At 46.9% G+C, this 18,927-nt stretch overlaps 1 protein-coding gene across 21 annotated transcripts in view; it reads left to right on the forward strand.

Annotated features, from left to right (window-relative positions):
- The window catches only part of BAZ2B (bromodomain adjacent to zinc finger domain 2B), a 330,703-nt gene that overhangs the window by 229,159 nt on the left and 82,617 nt on the right, over nt 1–18,927 (forward strand). For all 21 annotated transcript variants that reach the window (XM_077272878.1, XM_077272883.1, XM_077272879.1 and 18 more), the window contains one exon: nt 12,671–12,850. In XM_077272878.1, coding sequence (XP_077128993.1) covers nt 12,671–12,850 — 180 coding nt within the window. The remainder of the gene's footprint in view (nt 1–12,670; nt 12,851–18,927) is intronic.

The raw sequence follows: 18,927 nt of genomic DNA on the forward strand, positions 1-18,927 counted from the left end.
AAGGTATCACTCCTAGAATACTTCTGTCATCATTGGGCAGAAAAGTATTCACATCGATTTTTCTGGCTAACACAGTACCACAATACAATTTGTTATTGCACATCATGCTCGGATTAAAATTCTCATGGGCTGTGAGAATACCATCATAAGGGTGAGCTGAATTATTTCCTTTTTTCTATGTAGGAGGCTCACACTGTATATAGGAGGCTATGTGAGGGCTCATACTATATATAGGGGGGCACATACAGTATATAAGGGGTATGTGGGGACTCTGTATATAAAGGGGCTATGTGACAGCTCACACTCTACATAGGAGGCTATGTGAGGGCTCATACTGTATGTAGAGCTGTTCCAACTTAAGGCTCCTATACTCATTAGACTAATGTTGGCCGAACCAACCAATATCCATGGGTTCAGCTGACGATCTAATGTGTATGGGGGCGACGGCTGACTGATGGTCGGGAGAGATATTTATCGTGCATGTTACATTTCAGACTTTTAAGTGCATTATTCTCCTGAAGATAAGCCACCAGCTGACATGTGAACCAGCAGCTCTCTTATAGAGAACACAGCGAGCGATCCTGTGTATGGAAGAGTCGGCTGAGCGTTCTATCGGTCAACAGTCATCTAAAGGAGCAGTCAGACGACCGGCCGGTGGCTCTCACCACCCAAACGTGACAACTGCACAGAAATACATGAAGCTGTCATGCTCGAGTTGGGACAGCTGCCGGCCAGTCCGTGCACTGTGTTCCAACCTCGGTCAGATTTATACGGCCGTCTGACTACGGCGTAATATTTGTGGTCGGCTTTACCTTTGTTCAGCTGAAGAGTGTGCTGCATTATCAGATAAGGACTATTGGGTGGCACTGACATTTTTTTTTTTTTTTTATCTAGCCTACCCCCATTACTTATTTAAGGTACCTTCATACTAAGCGACGCTGCAGCGATATCGACAACGATGCCGATCGCTGCAGCGTCGCTGTTTCATCGTTGTGTGGTCGCTGGAGAGCTGTCATACAGACAGCTCTCCAGCGACCAACGATGCCAAAGTCCCCGGGTAACCAGGGTAAACATCGGGTTGCTAAGCGCAGGGCCGCGCTTAGTAACCCGATGTTTACCCTGGTTACCAGTGTAAATGTAAAAAAACAAACACTACATACTTACATTCGCGTCCCCCGGCGTCCGCTTCCCTGCACTGTGTAAGCACCGGCCCTAAAGCAGAGCGGTGACGTCACCGCTGTGCTTTGCTTTACGGCCGGCACTGACACATTCAGTGCAGGAAGCTCTGAGCAGCAGCGCGGACGTCGGGGGACGTGACAGACATCAGAAGGTGAGTAAGTAGTGTTTTTTTTTTTTACTTTTACAATGGTAACCAGGGTAAACATCGGGTTACTAAGCGCGGCCCTGCGCTTAGTAACCCGATATTTACCCTGGTTACCATTGTAAAACATCGCTGGTATCGTTGCTTTTGCTGTCAAACACAACGATACACGCCGATCTGACGACCAAATAAAGCTCTGAACTTTCAGCAACGACCAGCGATATCACAGCAGGATCCAGATCGCTGCTGCGTGTCAAACACAACGATATCGCTATCCAGGATGCTGCAACGTCACGGATCGCTATCGTTATCGTTGCAAAGTCGTTTAGTGTGAAGGTACCTTTACTGCTAAATTAAGTTGCCATGTTTACCTACAGTCTTAAAGGAGTTGTTCACGGATTATATATTGTTGACCTATCCTTTTGTATACATTATCCATATCAGCTGGGTGGGAGTCCGACACCTGGCGCCCCCATTGACCAGAAGTTTATATGGTCAGATATGGAAGGTATACAAAGCTGTGCGGCTCCGTACACTGTGTAGTAGTTATTGGGGGGCTGCAGCTCAGCTCCCACTCACTTCATTAGGGCTGCAAACAGCTGATCAGTAGGGGCTCTCAGGTGTTGGCAGTAACCAGGTGTTGAATCCCCCAATCTTATATTGATGACCTATCTAAAGTATTGCACAACCCCCTTAAGGGATATCACAAAATTACATGTCACGCTATAGATGGACCACAGTTTATCACTGCCCTTTCTCAAAATGTGTTTTTTTCATTTTTTTTTCTGGGATTTTATCTGGTATCACAAATTCGCTCAATTTATTATATCTGCAAAATATTCATCAGCCGCCGCCGTTTCAGGTTTTGCAGCGTGGCGTCTCACTGAAGCCGTATTTGTGCCGTGCTGTCTTATTGTTCCATTTCCTGGGGATGTTTTATCTGTTTTGCAAACTATAAATTACAGCAGGAGAGCGAGCTTTACAGGAATACAGCTAAGATGAAAGCTAATTGCTAGGAAAGTTAAGTAGGTATTTTCTTTGTCACCATAAATGTATAACTAGCATTATCTGTAATACTCTGTACCGTGGGCAGATGGACACAAGTATTAAGAGTCCACGGTATAATTAGTCTTGTTGTTTTGGAAGGATTCAGCCTAGGTAAAGACCTCTGTCTAGACGAGCCATAAAAGCCGCTGTGAAATTAACAGAAAAAGACAAGCAAAAAAAAAAAAAAACCAGAAAGAAAATGGATTTCTGTCTTTAGCCATTTCTAATTTTTACATGGTAGGTGGGAGACCTGGAACAGACTTTGCATTGAAGTCTAAAGAACTACAAATCCGGGAACACATTTGGGGTAACACTTGTTATTCTATCTATTTGGGAAATGAAGCGGCATTCTTTTTAGGCGTGAATCATTCATATTAAAAGGGATCATGTAACATTTTAAATTAGTGGTACAGCTGTGTGGCTCCTAGGGCAACAATAAAAATGATACCTATTTTGTAGTAATCTGATGTGCCAGCGCTGAGAAATCAAGCTTTAAGGCTACATGCAAATTAATCTGGATGTGCATTGGGACGTGTAAATGTACATAGAGTGCACTGACACGCCCACAATGCACTTCCAGGCTAATTTGCATGTGGATTAAATGGCTGATTTCCCAGTGCTGGCACATCAGATTTCTATAAAGTGGGTATCATTTTTGTTGTTGCACTAGGACCCATACAGCTGTAACCTTAGTTTCTTGTCTTGACAAGTTCTTTTTAAGAGAACCTCCGCTTTTTCATTTCCAGCAGTCCAAACAATGAATAGAGTGGAGGTCGAAAATGTGAACCACCACTCCATTCAAGATGGGGCTCAGCAGAGACCAGTTCTCGGGATTCCTGGTCAGACCCCCAATAATCAACATGTTAACCCCTATCACATGGATGAAGGGAAAATTTACAATTTTGTGAAATCTTTTTAGGCTCTTTAAGTGCTGGGGGGGAACTACAGGTCCCAGCATGCTAGTTTCTATTTGTAGGTGACCATGATGTTTATGGCAATTCCACGGGAGCAGAAAATTCATGGTTTTCCATAAAACTGCATAAGGAATATAAAATGAAATATAAGTTGCCTACAGCTCTTCTTCAGCAGCTAACCTGCTCCTTTCAGCATGCCGTGCAAGCATTTTACTTTAGCATTTTAGACAATGAGCTTCAATTCCCAGCATGCTTATCTGGCATATTATATAATAAACTATAACCTCAGCACACTTGGCGCGCATTCAAGACGATGAATGTTTAATCCTATTAAATCTGCAGATTACAAGCCTGTTTTCTTTAAGCATTGTATACCTATTTTCTAATATTGCGGAAAGTCTTTCTACGTGTAGTGTCTGTAACGTTGAGCGTACATATAGACGATGCAATCTTCTTGTGCTATTATTTGCCGTGTCTATTGCAAAACTTTGGAAAAGTCCTGTTTTTTCTATTTTTGTAATCTTCCAGCGAAAATCGCTGCATTTTGTCTTGTAATAAGTGGCTGCCAAAGTAATAGAAAAAAAACTAATTTCACATCTAAATTTATATATATTATAGTGCAGCAGGGTTGGTGCAGTGTAACAGACAGGCAGTGTCCCAGGAAAGTTCAAAACAAACTTGTTTTAATGTCCAGAACTCTAATTAAACAGTACACGGTATCATCCGGATCACAGCCGGGGATCAAGACAGTCCATATCCGAGACCGGTTGCTGTGGGCGACTGCACCACCGTGCTACGCTGGGGGGTGCCAGGCCTTTTGGTTTCGTTTGGCTCTGTGTTTTCACACTGGCTGAGCTTTGCAGAGCTCCCTGCTCAGCAAGTTTGCAAACCAAGACTGACACACCCAACCCTTTTCTGCAGGGTTTTTAAATGGAATCTTTGGCCATGGGCCACTTCTAAGACCCAGCTTGGAGGGAGTGAACTGCTCCACTACCATCCTACAAAACATGTATACCAAGCCAACACCCACAAATTGTACCGCTAATCCAAGGATCAGCATATAGGGGTGCAAGGACGTATTAAGAAGGTTAAGTGCAAAGATAATGAAAATCATATCAAGAAAAGCACCAACGAAAACCAAAGTACTAAAAGTAAAAAAACTTTATTGAGAGGGGTAGGGTGGTATTTTGGAAATATGTGAACCTGTTTATTCTGACAAAACTGTTTTTGTCTGTTGATTTGAATTTTGTTAATAAAAATTGTCTGATTCAAAAAAAAAAAGATAACAATTAAACATGGTATAAAAACATGAAAAATAGCAGGGAAATGACCGTGGTAAACCAATTGATGGAACCACGGTTAACATACAGGTAAAAAGAACCACAGGCCAAATAAGTAATTGTAAGCATGTAAGTCTACTCAAAAGTGCAAGTGCATTGTGCTAAAAGGTATGCCAGTGTAGGTAGTTTATATGAAAAGTATATCCAAAGGTAGATCTACACCGGGAGCACAGGAAAGATCCCTAGAGGCTGACCCCCACAATAGGAGAAAAAGGTGCGGAGCAAAGACCGTGAAGGTAAAATACATATATGCCTGAGGGATTACCTGAAGGACTGTGGCGCCACGCGTTTCGGCGTAGAGCCTTCTTCTTCTGATTAGGTTTTGTCCTGATGAAGAGGTTGTGTGCTGTCCTCCAAACGCGTTGACCTATAAAACCTGTTAAATAAAGTTTTGAAAGTATACCGTCTGGCCGCCTATATCCATCAACAGGGAAACAAGGTGACACTTTACCCAGATTATTTGCTTCTCAGTCCTTATGGACCTGTGTCCTGCAGCAGCTGATCCATGTGCTACACATGTTTCTTAAGTGTAACTCTACCAAGTGAGCATATTCCATTTCTCTGTACCAAACTGTTAGCCAGTTAAGACCTTATTGCGCTTTTTGTTCTCCCATTCTACACACCCCCAAAGTTACAGATGACACATTTCCATGTATTTTAGCCAAAATATATATTTTCATCTTATTCATTTTAAAAATTCCAGAAAGGAAAATGGGCCGATGCAAAAGTTTGGGCACCCTGCATGGTTAGTATTTAGTAGCACCCCCCTTTTGCAAGTAGCATAGCTTAACGCTTTTATGCCAGACAAGTGTCTTTCAATTCCTGTTTTGAGGGATTTTCATCCATTTTTCCTTGGAAAATTCTTCCAATTCTGTGAGATGCCTGGGTCGTCTTACATACTCTGCTATTTTGAGGTTTAGCCACAGATTTTCAATGATGTTCAGATTTAGGGACTGTGAGGGCCCTTGTATAAGCTTCAGCTTGCACCTTTTGAGGTCAACTACGTTGGATTTTGACGTGTGTTTAGGATCACTATCCATTTGTAGAAGCCATCCTCTTTTTTTACAGATGGTGTTATGTTTGCATCAAGAATTTGTTGAAATTTAATTGAATCCATTCTTCCCTCTACCCGTGAAATGTTTCCCGTGCCATTGGCTGCAACACAACCCCAATGCATGACTGATCTACATGTTTATCTACATATACATGTTTATTACGTCCCGTGAATGTCAAGAATATTGACCGTTCCCTATATAACAGCTATATATCTGCAGATATTATGTAGGATATTATTATCAATATCGTACAGAAAAAATTCCATTCAATCATTACTATCTGGCTAAGTTCATATACCATATTTTCGTTTTGACTCCTGTCCATAGAAAAAACTAACGTTATTCAATTGGACTTTTCAGGTGACCGTTTTTTACATGGACGCGTAAAATAAAATTGTATCATGCACTATTCTTCTCCGTCACCTAATCATGACTGTGTGAAAAAAATCAGATTCCATCTGTATCAACCATATAGCATCCGTTGTTTTCAAACATATTCGCAAAAGTAAAAACAGTTTCCAATGTTAACTAGATGGGTATTTCCTGAAGGAACTACAGATAGTGCTTTGGAATGGTGCCCGGGCTGCCCCTGCAAGACATTCGCACTTGGGTGCCCCTCAGGGTTGAGGATTTGGTGGGCTGGGCACCTGGGGGTTCTGATTTGGTGGGCTGGGCACCTCGGGGTCCCATTTGGTGGGCGGGGCCCCTCAGGGTCCGATTTGGTGGGTGGGGCCCCTCGGGGTCCCATTTGGTGGGCGGGGCCACTCTGGGTCCGATTTGGTGGGCGGGGCCACTCTGGGTCCGATTTGGTGGGCGGGGCCACTCTGGGTCCGATTAGGTGGGCGGGGCCACTCTGGGTCCGATTAGGTGGGCGGGGCACCTCAGGGTCCGATTAGGTGGGCGGGGCACCTCAGGGTCCGATTAGGTGGGCGGGGCACCTCTGGGTCCGATTAGGTGGGCGGGGCACCTCAGGGTCCGATTTGGTGGGCGGGGCCCCTCAAGGTCCGATTTGGGGGGCGGGGCCCCTCAAGGTCCGATTTGGGGGGCGGGGCCTCTTGGGGTTCGATCTCGGGGGCGGGGCCCCTCGGGGTCCGATTTGGGGGGCGGGGCCCCTCAGGGTCCGATTAGGTGGGCGGGGCACCTCGGGGTCCGATTTAGGGGCGGGGCCCCTCAAGGTCCGATTTGGGGGGCGGGGTCTGATTTGGGGGGCGGGGCCTCTTGGGGTTCGATCTCGGGGGCGGGGCCCCTCGGGGTCCTATTTGGGGGCGGGGCCCCTCAAGGTCCGATTTGGGGGGCGGGGCCTCTCGGGGTCCGATCTCGGGGTCCGATCTCGGGGGCGGGGCCCCTCGGGGTCCGATTTGGTGGGCGGGGCCCCTCGGGGTCCGATTTGGTGGGCAGGGCACCTCGGGGTCCGATTTGGTGGGGGGGCACCTCAGGGTCCGATTTGGTGGGCGGGGTCACTCTGGGTCCGATTTGGTGGGCGGGGCCCCTCGGGGTCCGATTTGGTGGGCGGGGCCCCTCAAGGTCTGATTTGAGGCGCGGGGCCCCTCGGGGTCCGATTTGGGGGGCGGGGCCCCTCAAGGTCCGATTTGGGGGGCGGGGCCCCTTTGGGGTCTGATTTGGTGGGCGGGGCCCCTCGGGGTCCGATTTGGGGGGCGGGGCCCCTCGGGGACCAATTTGGTGCGTGGGGCCCCTCGGGGTCCGATTTGGGGGGCGGGGCCCCTCGGGGACCAATTTGGGGGCGGGGTCACTCTGGGTCCGATTTGGTGGGCGGGGCCCCTCGGGGTCCGATTTGGTGGGCGGGGCCCCTCAAGGTCTGATTTGAGGCGCGGGGCCCCTCGGGGTCCGATTTGGGGGGCGGGGCCCCTCAAGGTCCGATTTGGGGGGCGGGGCCCCTTTGGGGTCTGATTTGGTGGGCGGGGCCCCTCGGGGTCCGATTTGGGGGGCGGGGCCCCTCGGGGACCAATTTGGTGCGTGGGGCCCCTCGGGGTCCGATTTGGGGGGCGGGGCCCCTCGGGGTCCGATTTGGGGGGCGGGGCCCCTCGGGGACCAATTTGGTGCGTGGGGCCCCTCGGGGTCCGATTTGGGGGGCGGGGCCCCTCGGGGACCAATTTGGGGGCGGGGCCCCTTGGGGACCAATTTGGTGCGTGGCTGGGCCTCTTGGGGTTCGATCTTGGGGGCGGGGCCCCTCGGGGTCCTATTTGGGGGCGGGGCCCCTCGGGGTCCGATTTGGGGGGCGGGGCCTCTCGGGATCCGATCTCGGGGGCGGGGCCCCTCGGGGTCCGATTTGGTGGGCAGGGCACCTCGGGGTCCGATTTGGTGGGGGGGCACCTCAGGGTCTGATTTGGTGGGCGGGGTCACTGGGTCCGATTTGGTGGGCGGGGCCCCTCGGGGTCCGATTTGGTGGGCGGGGCCCCTAAAGGTCTGATTTGAGGCGCGGGGCCCCTCGGGGTCCGATTTGGGGGGCGGGGCCCCTCAAGGTCCGATTTGGGGGGCGGGGCCCCTCGGAGTCTGATTTGGTGGGCGGGGCCCCTCGGGGTCCGATTTGGGGGGCGGGGTCCAATTTGGGGGGTGGGGCCTCTCGGGTCCGATCTCGGGGGCGGGGCCCCTCGGGGACCAATTTGGTGCGTGGGGCCCCTCGGGGTCCGATTTGGGGGGCGGGGCCCCTCGGGGACCAATTTGGGGGGCGGGGCCCCTGTGGGACCAATTTGGTGCGTGGGGCCCCTCGGGGTCCGATTTGGTGGGCGGGGCACCTCGGGGTCCTATTTGGTGGGCAGGGTCACCCTGGGTCCGATTTGGTGGGCTGGGCCCCTCGGGTCCGATTTGGTGGGCGGCGGCCCTCGGGGGGGCTGACTTTGTCGGCGGGGCCCCTCGGGGGTCCGATTTGGTGGGCGGGGCCCCTCGGGGTCCGATTTGGGTGGCGGGGCCCCTCGGGGTCCGATTTGGGGGCGGGGCCCCTTGGGGTACGATTTGGTGGGCGGGGCCCCTCGGGGTCCGATTTGGTGGGTGGGGCCACTCGGGGTCCGAATTGGTGAGCGGGGTAATCTACTATATGATTGTCTAAGGGCACTTCCGTCTTTCTGTCACCGTTATTCGTTCGCTGATTGGTCTCGGCAGCTGCCTGTCATAGCTGCCGCGACCAATCAGCGACGCGCACAGTACGGAAGAAAATGGCCGCTCCTTACTCCCCGCACTCACTGCCCGGCGCCCGCATACTCCCCTCCGGTCAGCGCTCACACAGGGTTAATGGCAGCGTTGACCGCAGTGTAACGCACTCGGTTAACGCTGCTGTTAACCCTGTGTGACCACCTTTTTACTATTGATGCTGCTTATGCAGCATGAATAGTAAAAATATCTAATGTTAAAAATAATTAAAAAAATAAAAAATAGTTACATACTCCCCCTCCGGTGGCCCCTCCGGATCAGGAACCGGCCTTTCCCGCTCCGCGCGACGCCCCGGTCACCGCTGCATGCATTGCGGTCTCGCGAGATGATGACGTGCGGTCTCACGACACCGCTACGTCATCATCTCGTGACACCGCAATGCACTCTTGGGACCGGAGCGCGCAACAAGCATCAGGTACCGGCCGCTCCAGGAGGTGCAACAAGCATCGTGTACCGGCCGCTCTAGGAGGTGCAACAAGCATCAGGTACCGGCCGCTCCAGGAGGTACAACAAGCATCGTGTACCGGCCGCTCCAGGAGGTGAGTATGTAACTATTTTTTATTTTAATTCTTTTTTTTTTTTAACAGGGATATGCAGTATACTATGTGACTGGACAATATACTACGTGACTGGGCAGTATAACTACGTGGCTCTGCGCTGTATACTGCGTGGCTCTGCGCTGTATACTGCGTGGCTCTGCGCTGTATACTGCGTGGCTCTGCGCTGTATACTGCGTGGCTCTGCGCTGTATACTGCGTGGCTCTGCGCTGTATACTGCGTGGCTACTGCGTGGCTCTGCGCTGTATACTGCGCGGCTTTGCGCTGTATACTGCGCGGCTCTGCGCTGTATATTGCGCTGCTCTGCGCTGTATAGTGCGCGGCTCTGCGCTGTATACTGCGCGGCTCTGCGCTGTATACTGCGCGGCTCTGCGCTGTATACTGCGCGGCTCTGCGCTGTATACTGCGCGGCTCTGCGCTGTATACTGCGCGGCTCTGCGCTGTATACTGCGCGGCTCTGCGCTGTATACTGCGCGGCTCTGCGCTGTATACTGCGCGGCTCTGCGCTGTATACTGCGCGGCTCTGCGCTGTATACTGCGCGGCTCTGCGCTGTATACTGCGTGGCTCTGCGCTGTATACTGCGTGGCTCTGCGCTGTACACTACGTGGCTCTGCGCTGTATACTGCGTGGCTCTGCGCTGTATACTGCGCGGCTCTGCGCTGTATACTGCGCGGCTCTGCGCTGTATACTGCGCGGCTCTGCGCTGTATACTGCGCGGCTCTGCGCTGTATACTGCGCGGCTCTGCGCTGTATACTACGCGGCTCTGCGCTGTATACTACGCGGCTCTGCTCTGTATACTGCGTGGATCTGTGCTGTATACTGCGTGGCTCTGTGCTGTATACTATGTGGCTGTGCAATATACTACGTGGACATACATATTCTAGAATACCCGATGCGTTAGAATCGGGCCACCATCTAGTAATAATAATAAGACTACAGATAGTGCTTTGGAATTGTGCTGTGCTGTCACTTTAAGGCCATGTGCACACATTCAGTATTTTTCGCGTTTTTTTCGCGTTTTTCGCTATAAAAACGTGATAAAAACGCGAAAAAAACGCTTACATATGCCTCCTATTATTTTAAGTGTATTCCGCATTTTTTGTGCAAATGTAGCCTTTTTTTCCGCGAAAAAATCGCATCGCGGAAAAAAAAGCAACATGTTCATTAAAATGCGGAATTGCAGGGGATTCCGCACACCTAGGGGTCCATTGATCTGCTTACTTCCCGCACGGGGCTGTGCCCACGATGCGGGAAGTAAGCAGATTATGTGCGGTTGGTACCCAGGGTGGAGGAGAGGAGACTCTCCTCCACGCACTGGGCACCATATAAGTGGTCAAAAAAATAAGAATTAAAATAAAAAACAGTCCTATACTCACCCTCGATGTCTTCCCGCCTCCACTGCACGCTGCCGTTCGGTTCCTGTAGCTGGTGTGCGGCGAAAGACCTGCCGATGACGTCACTGTCCTGTGATTGGTCGTGAGCGGTCATGTGACCGCTCACGTGACCGTGACGTCACGGAAGGTCCTGTGCGCACAGACCAGCTATAGGAAGAGGAGCCGGACGCCGCTGAGGAGATGTCTGGGTGAGTATAAGCATTTTTTTATTTTTTTTATTATTTTTAAACATTCTATCTTTTACTATAGATGCTGCATAAGCTGCATCTATAGTAAAAAGTTGGTCACACTTGTCAAACACTATGTTTGACAAGTGTGACCAACCTGTCAGTCAGTTTTCCAAGCGATGCTACAGATCGCTTGGAAAACTTTAGCATTCTGCAAGCTAATTACGCTTGCAGAATGCTAAAAAAACGCGAAAAAAAACGCAAAAAAAAAAATGCGGATTTCTTGCAGAAAATTTCCGGTTTTCTTCAGGAAATTTCTGTAAGAAATCCGCAACGTGTGCACATACCCTAAGAGCTGATATTATCTGACAAAACTGTGACCTGGTGGGCTGATGTAGAGTTCGTAGGCGTTGGCATAGTAACTAGGGTCTGACTGCGCATATCAATGAGCTAATCAGCCAGGTGGCAGTTGGCAGTTATTTTTAGAAATTGCCTCAGAAATCAGGCCCATTATTACCTTATGGGAAAATTTCCCTATTGAAATGCATTGAGACACTTTTTTCAAACACAAATTGCGCCAAAACTACAAATCCGATCGACACGAAAAATACTTAGCACACCTCTTGGGGACGCTGGCTTCGAAATGACACCTCACTGGAGTAGGTGAGTGAAGCGGTTCGGGCCGCATTAACTGCGGACTAAATAATAATAATAAGAAGAAGATAAGAAGAAGTTATCCACGATCGGATTACAATATAGTGCTTTGTTCCAAAGCACTATAATTATGGAAATATTATTCACTGCTGATGTAAAAAAAAAAAAACGGATGTCATACAGATCACAATACAGATGAAAAATCATCTTTTTTTTTCTTCTAAATGAAGATTGTACGATTGTTTATATGCTAATTTGGACTTGGCCTCCGTTGATGGTCACCTGATTATATTCTAAAAATGAGATATTATCTCATAAGTTTATGCTTCGGTTTGGATTAGAGATGATCAAAAAGATTTGCAGGACCCTGGTCCAGCAGCCACGTCGTTTCTTGGTGGCCATCAACCAGAGCTCTGCAATCCTTAAACCCGGCACCTCCTCTAATTAGTAGGCCCAGCACAATGTCATACATGTGTCACACTGCAACGATGGGGCGCTGGGGTTTCCGGCAGGTACGAGGAGGTTTGCAGAGTTATGGTTGGTAGCCACCAACTTTTGAAGAGATGCTGAATCAGGGTCTTGCAAATAATTTTGATAATCTCCAGTTTACATGTAATTTTATCCATAATCTAAATAAATATGACAAAGTATGAAGAAATGCTTAAGATTAAAAAATCCACCAGGTTCAGTAGTTTTCTGATCAGCCAGAATTTTCTTATACGAACCAATCCCAGTATATTACAGTACTTTCACATTCACTAAATGGCACCTTTTTTTTTTTTTTTTTTCTGCACATCCAATTACCATGTGGCCAAAATGTGCATGTTTTTATTGCAAGTTTCCCCTACTTTGACACAAGGTAATTGGCCACGTGGCAAAAATCTGATGCCATTTGACTCATTTGATGGTATACCAAAGGCCATTGTTATTAAGATACGAGGTTATGAGAACTAAACTCAAGCAGGGGTTTAAATAATTACTGGGACACCCATCTAAAATCTGATTATTTGAGATTCTAATAATTGATGTGTGTATTTATCTCTGCTTTTCTAGGACACTTGTTCAGAGCTTCTGGAGATCAACCGTTCAATCTGTCCAGTGCCTTTCCAATGATCAGCCACCCAGTCTTTGGCCTGCACGCAGCCAGCTCAGGACATTCCGAATTTGGTGGTTTGGGAATGCTTGGTGCACCCACAGCCTTAGCAGCACATCCCCAGTTGTCACCTTTCCCAGGTAAAGACTGAAACGACTTCTCCCATGTTTGCATCAGTTTCCTCCATGTTTTCTGCTTTCCATCTGCATTCCAAAAAATGCTGGAGCTTCCTGCCTTCCTTTCAAAGTTGGTCCTAGTTAGAGTTTAGCAAAAAGATTTGCAGGACACTGGTTTAGCGCCTACTTTGCTAGTCAATGTCCGCCTGACCAGAACCCTGTGAACCTCCTCCTACCTGCTCAGATCCCCAGTGCCTCGTCTGATTAGTAGGCCTGGCGTGTTGTTGCCATCATTGCGACGTTACACAACCATGACGTTGCTCCAAGGCACTGGAGCTTAGAGGAGGTAGGAGGAGGTTCACTTGGTTTTGATCCAGCGGTCAACGACTACCAAAGTGGCTGCAGGTCCAGAATCCTGCAAATCTTTTTGCTCAACTCTAGCCCTTGTGTATGTCTAACACAGGCCTTTGCTATGAATGGTGACAACCCGAGTACAACGCTGTGGAATATGTTGGTGCTATGTAAGTAACACACACACACACAAGAGATATTATAGTATATGAACCCTTGATAACCATTCTGATGACCCTCACAGTGCTCTAGTTGAGGTGTAGGTTATGACTCTGTGGGGACGTTTATGATCTTCCACACCAACCTCCCCTAACAATGTCTTCATGGCCCTTGTGCAGTGGGCACAGTCATGCGGAACAGAAAAGGGCCTTCCCCAAACTGTCCCCACAAAGCTGGAAGCTACAATGTCTTGTGCTGAAGCACTAAGATTTTCCTTCCCTGGAACTGAAGACCTGATGCCGACCCCTTAAATAAAGCCCATAGTATTATTTCTCCTCCACCAAACTATACAGCAAGCACAATTCCGTCAGGGGTAATATTCACCTGGCATTCACCAAACCCAGACTCGTTTGTCAGATGCCAGATAGAGAAGTGTGATTTGTCACCGCACAGAACACTTTTCCTCCAGAGTCCAGTGGTGGCGACTTTACAACTTTACACCACTCCATCCGACGCTCGGCATCGTGCTTGGTGATGTAAGGCCTTCTGCTCCTCAACACTCGGCCCCCCACTCTGTAACGTTTCAGGGTCTCCATTTTGTAGCTGAGTTGCTGCGGTTCCATCCACTTCTGAATTATACCAGTCGCAGGTAATGGGTGGATAATTAGGGAAGAAATGTGATGAGGTGACTTGTTACACTGGTGGCTCCTAATACATAAACGCACCGGTATAAGTGACCTGGTTACCACTGGCCATTCCGTCACATATTAGTAAAGGCAGACAGCATGGCGAGGGGCCGGATGTTATCCACCAGGGGCGATGCGACTGAATGAAAAACCTAAGTTCAATGATTAAGACGTGTATCCTGATACTTTTGTACATATAGTTTATGTGGATTTATGTTTATGATGGGTAAAAAATAAAGGAGTATTCAAGCCATTAAAGGGTCTTCTAATACAAGCTTTATATTGATAGCCTATTCTTAGGATAGATCATCAATATCAAAATGGTGGGGGACACTCTGTACCCCTACCGATCACCTGATTCCTACTCCGTCAGATGTAAACAGTGTAGGAAACAGAACCCCGCCGCTCCGCACACTCTTTATTGGCCGCTCCGCGGTATTCAAGTGAATAGCAGTTGATTCCCACGCACATCACATGGGGGGGCCTAAGGGGTCACAATATTGAATAATAGGGACTTTGGTCATATGCATTAGACATTGTTTTTTTTGTTTTGTTTTATCTCATTGATTTACAATTGGTAAATTGTTGCACAATTCTAGACCTTTTGAAAAATGGCAAATGGAATTACTGTTATTTTTATGTTTATTCTTCATATCGATTATCTCCATTTGATTTCTTATTTTCTGTGTTGAAATAAAGTAGTAATAGCATAATGCAAATCCTAATAATGGGTGGAGGCCTGTGGTTCCCCACAGAGCGTAGTTTACCTGCTTAGGCGGCTTTGTAAATCTGCCGTCATAGGAAATGACACAAGGAGTTGGTGCTTTCAGCTCCTGCAGCTCTGATTTTAAGTGAGCGCCTACAGAGCAATGCCAGTCACCACCAGGCAGCCAGACATGAACCTGTTGTGTTCCCGCTGCTCGTTGTCATCATCCCTCTCTTCCATGCCCGTCTGGCATGCCAATAAACCTCCAGGCCCATCAGTGTACTTTATACATGTACATAAAATGCAACTTGAGAAATTCCTATTTATGTATTTTAAGAAAGCAGAATTAACAGTTAAACAAAATCCATATGTAAAAAAAAAGCAAAAAAAATTTAATGTAATAATATTTCTATAGGCCACCATTGGTGCTCCCACAGATGTTGTCTGGATGGTGATTCCGACCATGCTTGGCAGATTTGTTGCATGGGGTTTGCTTCTGCAGCATGTGCATGAATTTCTGCAAACCCCAATTTAGAGTATTGAAACATTATCAAATTTTTTTGCAACAAATCTGCTGTATGTGAAAGCTGGATATTAACTATTGTAATGGAGACCACATTTTTCATCAAATTACCCAACTATAGATTGAAATAGCTACAAAAAAAATTAGTGACCAGAGGGAAATGCTCTCGAAAGGGCTAAAAGGCATTAAAGAAAAGTCGGCCAAACACATTGATTTCGGCCGACCTCGTACAATATACAGGGGTCTTCCAGCTCTCTATTATAAGTGCATGTTGGGGAGAGAAGGATTGGGTTTGTAGAGTTTCAACGAGTGATCCTTTTGCTCTCCCGGGAAATAAGTTATCACCTAGAGATACCAGGCAGTCACTTACTGCTCTCTCACTATTGGAAACTCATGAAAGCTTTGCCGTTCCTATATATGGGAGCAGTCGGGGAAATGAGAAATGATCGTCTGGTTAAATTGTAGCTGAAGCTATATTACAAAATAATAGCACCAGAGATGGACCGGCCATTTAGGAAGAGTCCCGAGAGACCACCAAGTGCTCAATACTTGTTAAGTTCGAAATTCAGGGTCTCCACAAAACACAATGCTTTCCTTCGGCCAAGGTTCCAAAAAAGGGACACCCCTTTGCCCAAGGGTCCAGGTTACTCTCAGTAAACCCTTTGGAGCACTGCATATGTTTTCAAATGGAAGTCAATTGCTGCTGACTGTAATACAAAGGCCTATCTCTGTTGACCCCACATAGAAATGCACGCTCACTTAGGTAGAATATGCATATGTTCTCAATGGATAGAGGGGAGTAAGCAGCTTCCAAACAAAACACCTCTAGAGTATAGCTCATCTCCAGCTAAAACAAAGGGTTTGGGCTGTAAAATTCAACATGCCTGATTCTTCTTATAATAAAAGGATGAAGGGGAGAATCAGGAAACCACCATACATATTAGATGGTTGGTGAATACTACCGAAATCAGCATATTTGCCAAAGTTACTGGGGGTCTTTACATTAGTATCAAAAGTTTAATTCCGTTGCCTAAATTTCCTACAAAGATGGCATCTATTAATCGGAAGTCTTTATGGGATACATATCCACTGTGCCACTTTCATAGGTCTATTGATGGTACATTTGGCATGTCAACACATCCCCATATCTTTCCAAATAGCAAATCTGCCTAGTTTGGCATTGGTACAGTCAGCTGTTACTCCAGGAAACCTTATGGCAGCCATAACAGATATATGTAAGTAATGGGAAACTAGAATCTTCTACAAATTGGCGATTTTGTTTCTTTTACTGGGAAATGTGAAAGTGATGGTTTTCCTCAATAGGGTTTTTTAGAGAGAATTATTTGCTCCATATATGCACGCATTTTTCTGTGCAGAGCTCGGAACATCAATGCAAACCTCGTAAAAAATCCTTCCTACTTGGAATAAAACGTCGCCTGGTCGTTGTAAGGAGCATGAATATTCTAGTGTCTGTTAGCCGGGAGAAGTCTTTTTCTTGCTTCCTGCGAGACAGCTTATTTTAGTTTGATAACTTATATAGAGAAAGTTTAGTTATACACGGAAATGTTGTTCCACCTCGGAGGGCATATTATGTTGTGCCGTGGGCACCCCAGAGGTTTTACACATACAATCTCCGAAGCTATCAAATCTCCAGCTGTTGTAGCTACTTATTTCGTCCTCTTTGGAGAAAATGAATGGTACTTGTTACTGCGGTTCTCCAAAGACATTTGAAATCATTGAGTATGTACTGGCCTTTAGGGAGCCATTGTGTGTACCGTAATCTACAGCCTCATCCTAATAGGCTTTGTACCGTGGCTGAATCCATGCACTATACCATTCTCCTCCTTTATACGTACAGAAAGCCTCAAGAGGTGTCTTGTCTAATACCTGGGCCCTGATCAGTAGTCATAGCCGGCCTATTTTAGCACAAAAAAAATAAAAATAATTATGGAAATTGTGATCTCTCTGTCCACATTCTGCATAGAAAAGCACTCAGGCTCTATTAGAGTGTCACAAATCACAAGCCATTATAATGCCGCCATTCCTGGAATATCAGCAGGAAACTTGACTTGATGTAATAATAAAATAAAACATGCTAAGTCATCACACCCGCTTCATGGGAATTTTCTTACTTGCACATCTTTCACTCCTTGTTTGGTTATAAAGTAGAGCGCCGTATTTCTAAAAGACTATTTATTGGGAGTCTCAAGGTTTCTAGATCCTCGTGGGTCATGAATAGAACAGGGATATACACAGGGCATTTTTATCAAAGACGTACTATATATGCTACTATACACAGATACACATAGTGGTTTTCACATCATAGCCAGATAGTAGATATCATAAAATGGTAATCAGTGCGAGTCTCGCTTGTAGGTACAATATGGGTAGTTCATATGCCACCATATAGGGTCCATGGAGAGTGGAGACCCAGCCAAGAGGAGACGGATCCACGGGGTGTCCATATGGCGGTTCTTGGCCATGCCCAAGATAGTGTGAAATTGGCCCAAAGGTTATGGAAAGAGAACACGCAGAGACAAACCCCAGACCATTAGTGTTGGTCCTGCCAGTTCTGAGAACAGGATAATTTAGAACTAAAAAACACACACACAAACCATCTTGAAAAGGTATTCATACCTCGAGAACTTTTCCACTTTTCTTCACATTACACCCACAAACTTAAATATATTTTATTGGGGTTTATGTGATATTTTTTACACATGATTTTCCAAATATTTTAAAATATTTAAATTTGAAATTTGTGATGTGCATTTGTATTCAGCCCCCTGTAGTCTGATACCCCTAAATAAAATCCTAAGTGACTAATTGCTTCCATAAGTCACATAATTTAGTAAACTGAGTACAACTGTGTGTAATTTGTTCTCAGTAAAACTACAGCTGTTCTGTGAAGGCCTCAGAGGTTTGTTGAAGAACATTAGTGATTGAACAGCATCATGAGCCAGAGTGAGGGTGCAAAAAAGAATGGGCAAACATTTCATCCACTAGATGTGCAAAGCTGGTAGAGACCGACCCCAAAACAATTGCATGAGTAATAGCATTAAAGGGTGGTATTGCACAACCCACGTAGTATATTGCACAGCCAACGTAGTATATTGTACAGCCCACGTAGTATATTGTACAGCCCACGTAATATATTGCACAGCCCGCGTAGTATATTGCACAGCCACGTAGTATATTGCACAGCCACGTGGTATATAGCACAGCCAACGTAGTATATTGCACAGCCGGCGCAGTATATAACACAGCCCATGCAGTATATTACAGCCACGTAATATATTACACAGCCGACGTAGTATATAGCACAGCGACATAGTATATAACACAGCCCATGCAGTATATAACACAGCCCACGTAGTCCCACGTATATAGCACAGCCAAGTAGTATATTGCACAGCCACATAGTATATTGCACAGCCACGTAGTATATAGCACAGCCACGTAGTATATAGCACAGCCCACATAGTGTATAGCACAGCCCATGTAGTATATAGCACAGCCACGTAGTATATTGCACAGCCGACGCAGTATATTGCAGAGCCGACACAGTATATTACACAGCCCATGCAGTATATAGCAAAGCCCACGCAGTATATAGCACAGCCACGTAGTATATTACACAGCCCACGTAGTATATAGCACAGCCACGTATTATATT

Source organism: Ranitomeya variabilis, chromosome 7, assembly GCF_051348905.1.
Source record: "Ranitomeya variabilis isolate aRanVar5 chromosome 7, aRanVar5.hap1, whole genome shotgun sequence".
NCBI lineage: Eukaryota > Metazoa > Chordata > Amphibia > Anura > Dendrobatidae > Ranitomeya > Ranitomeya variabilis.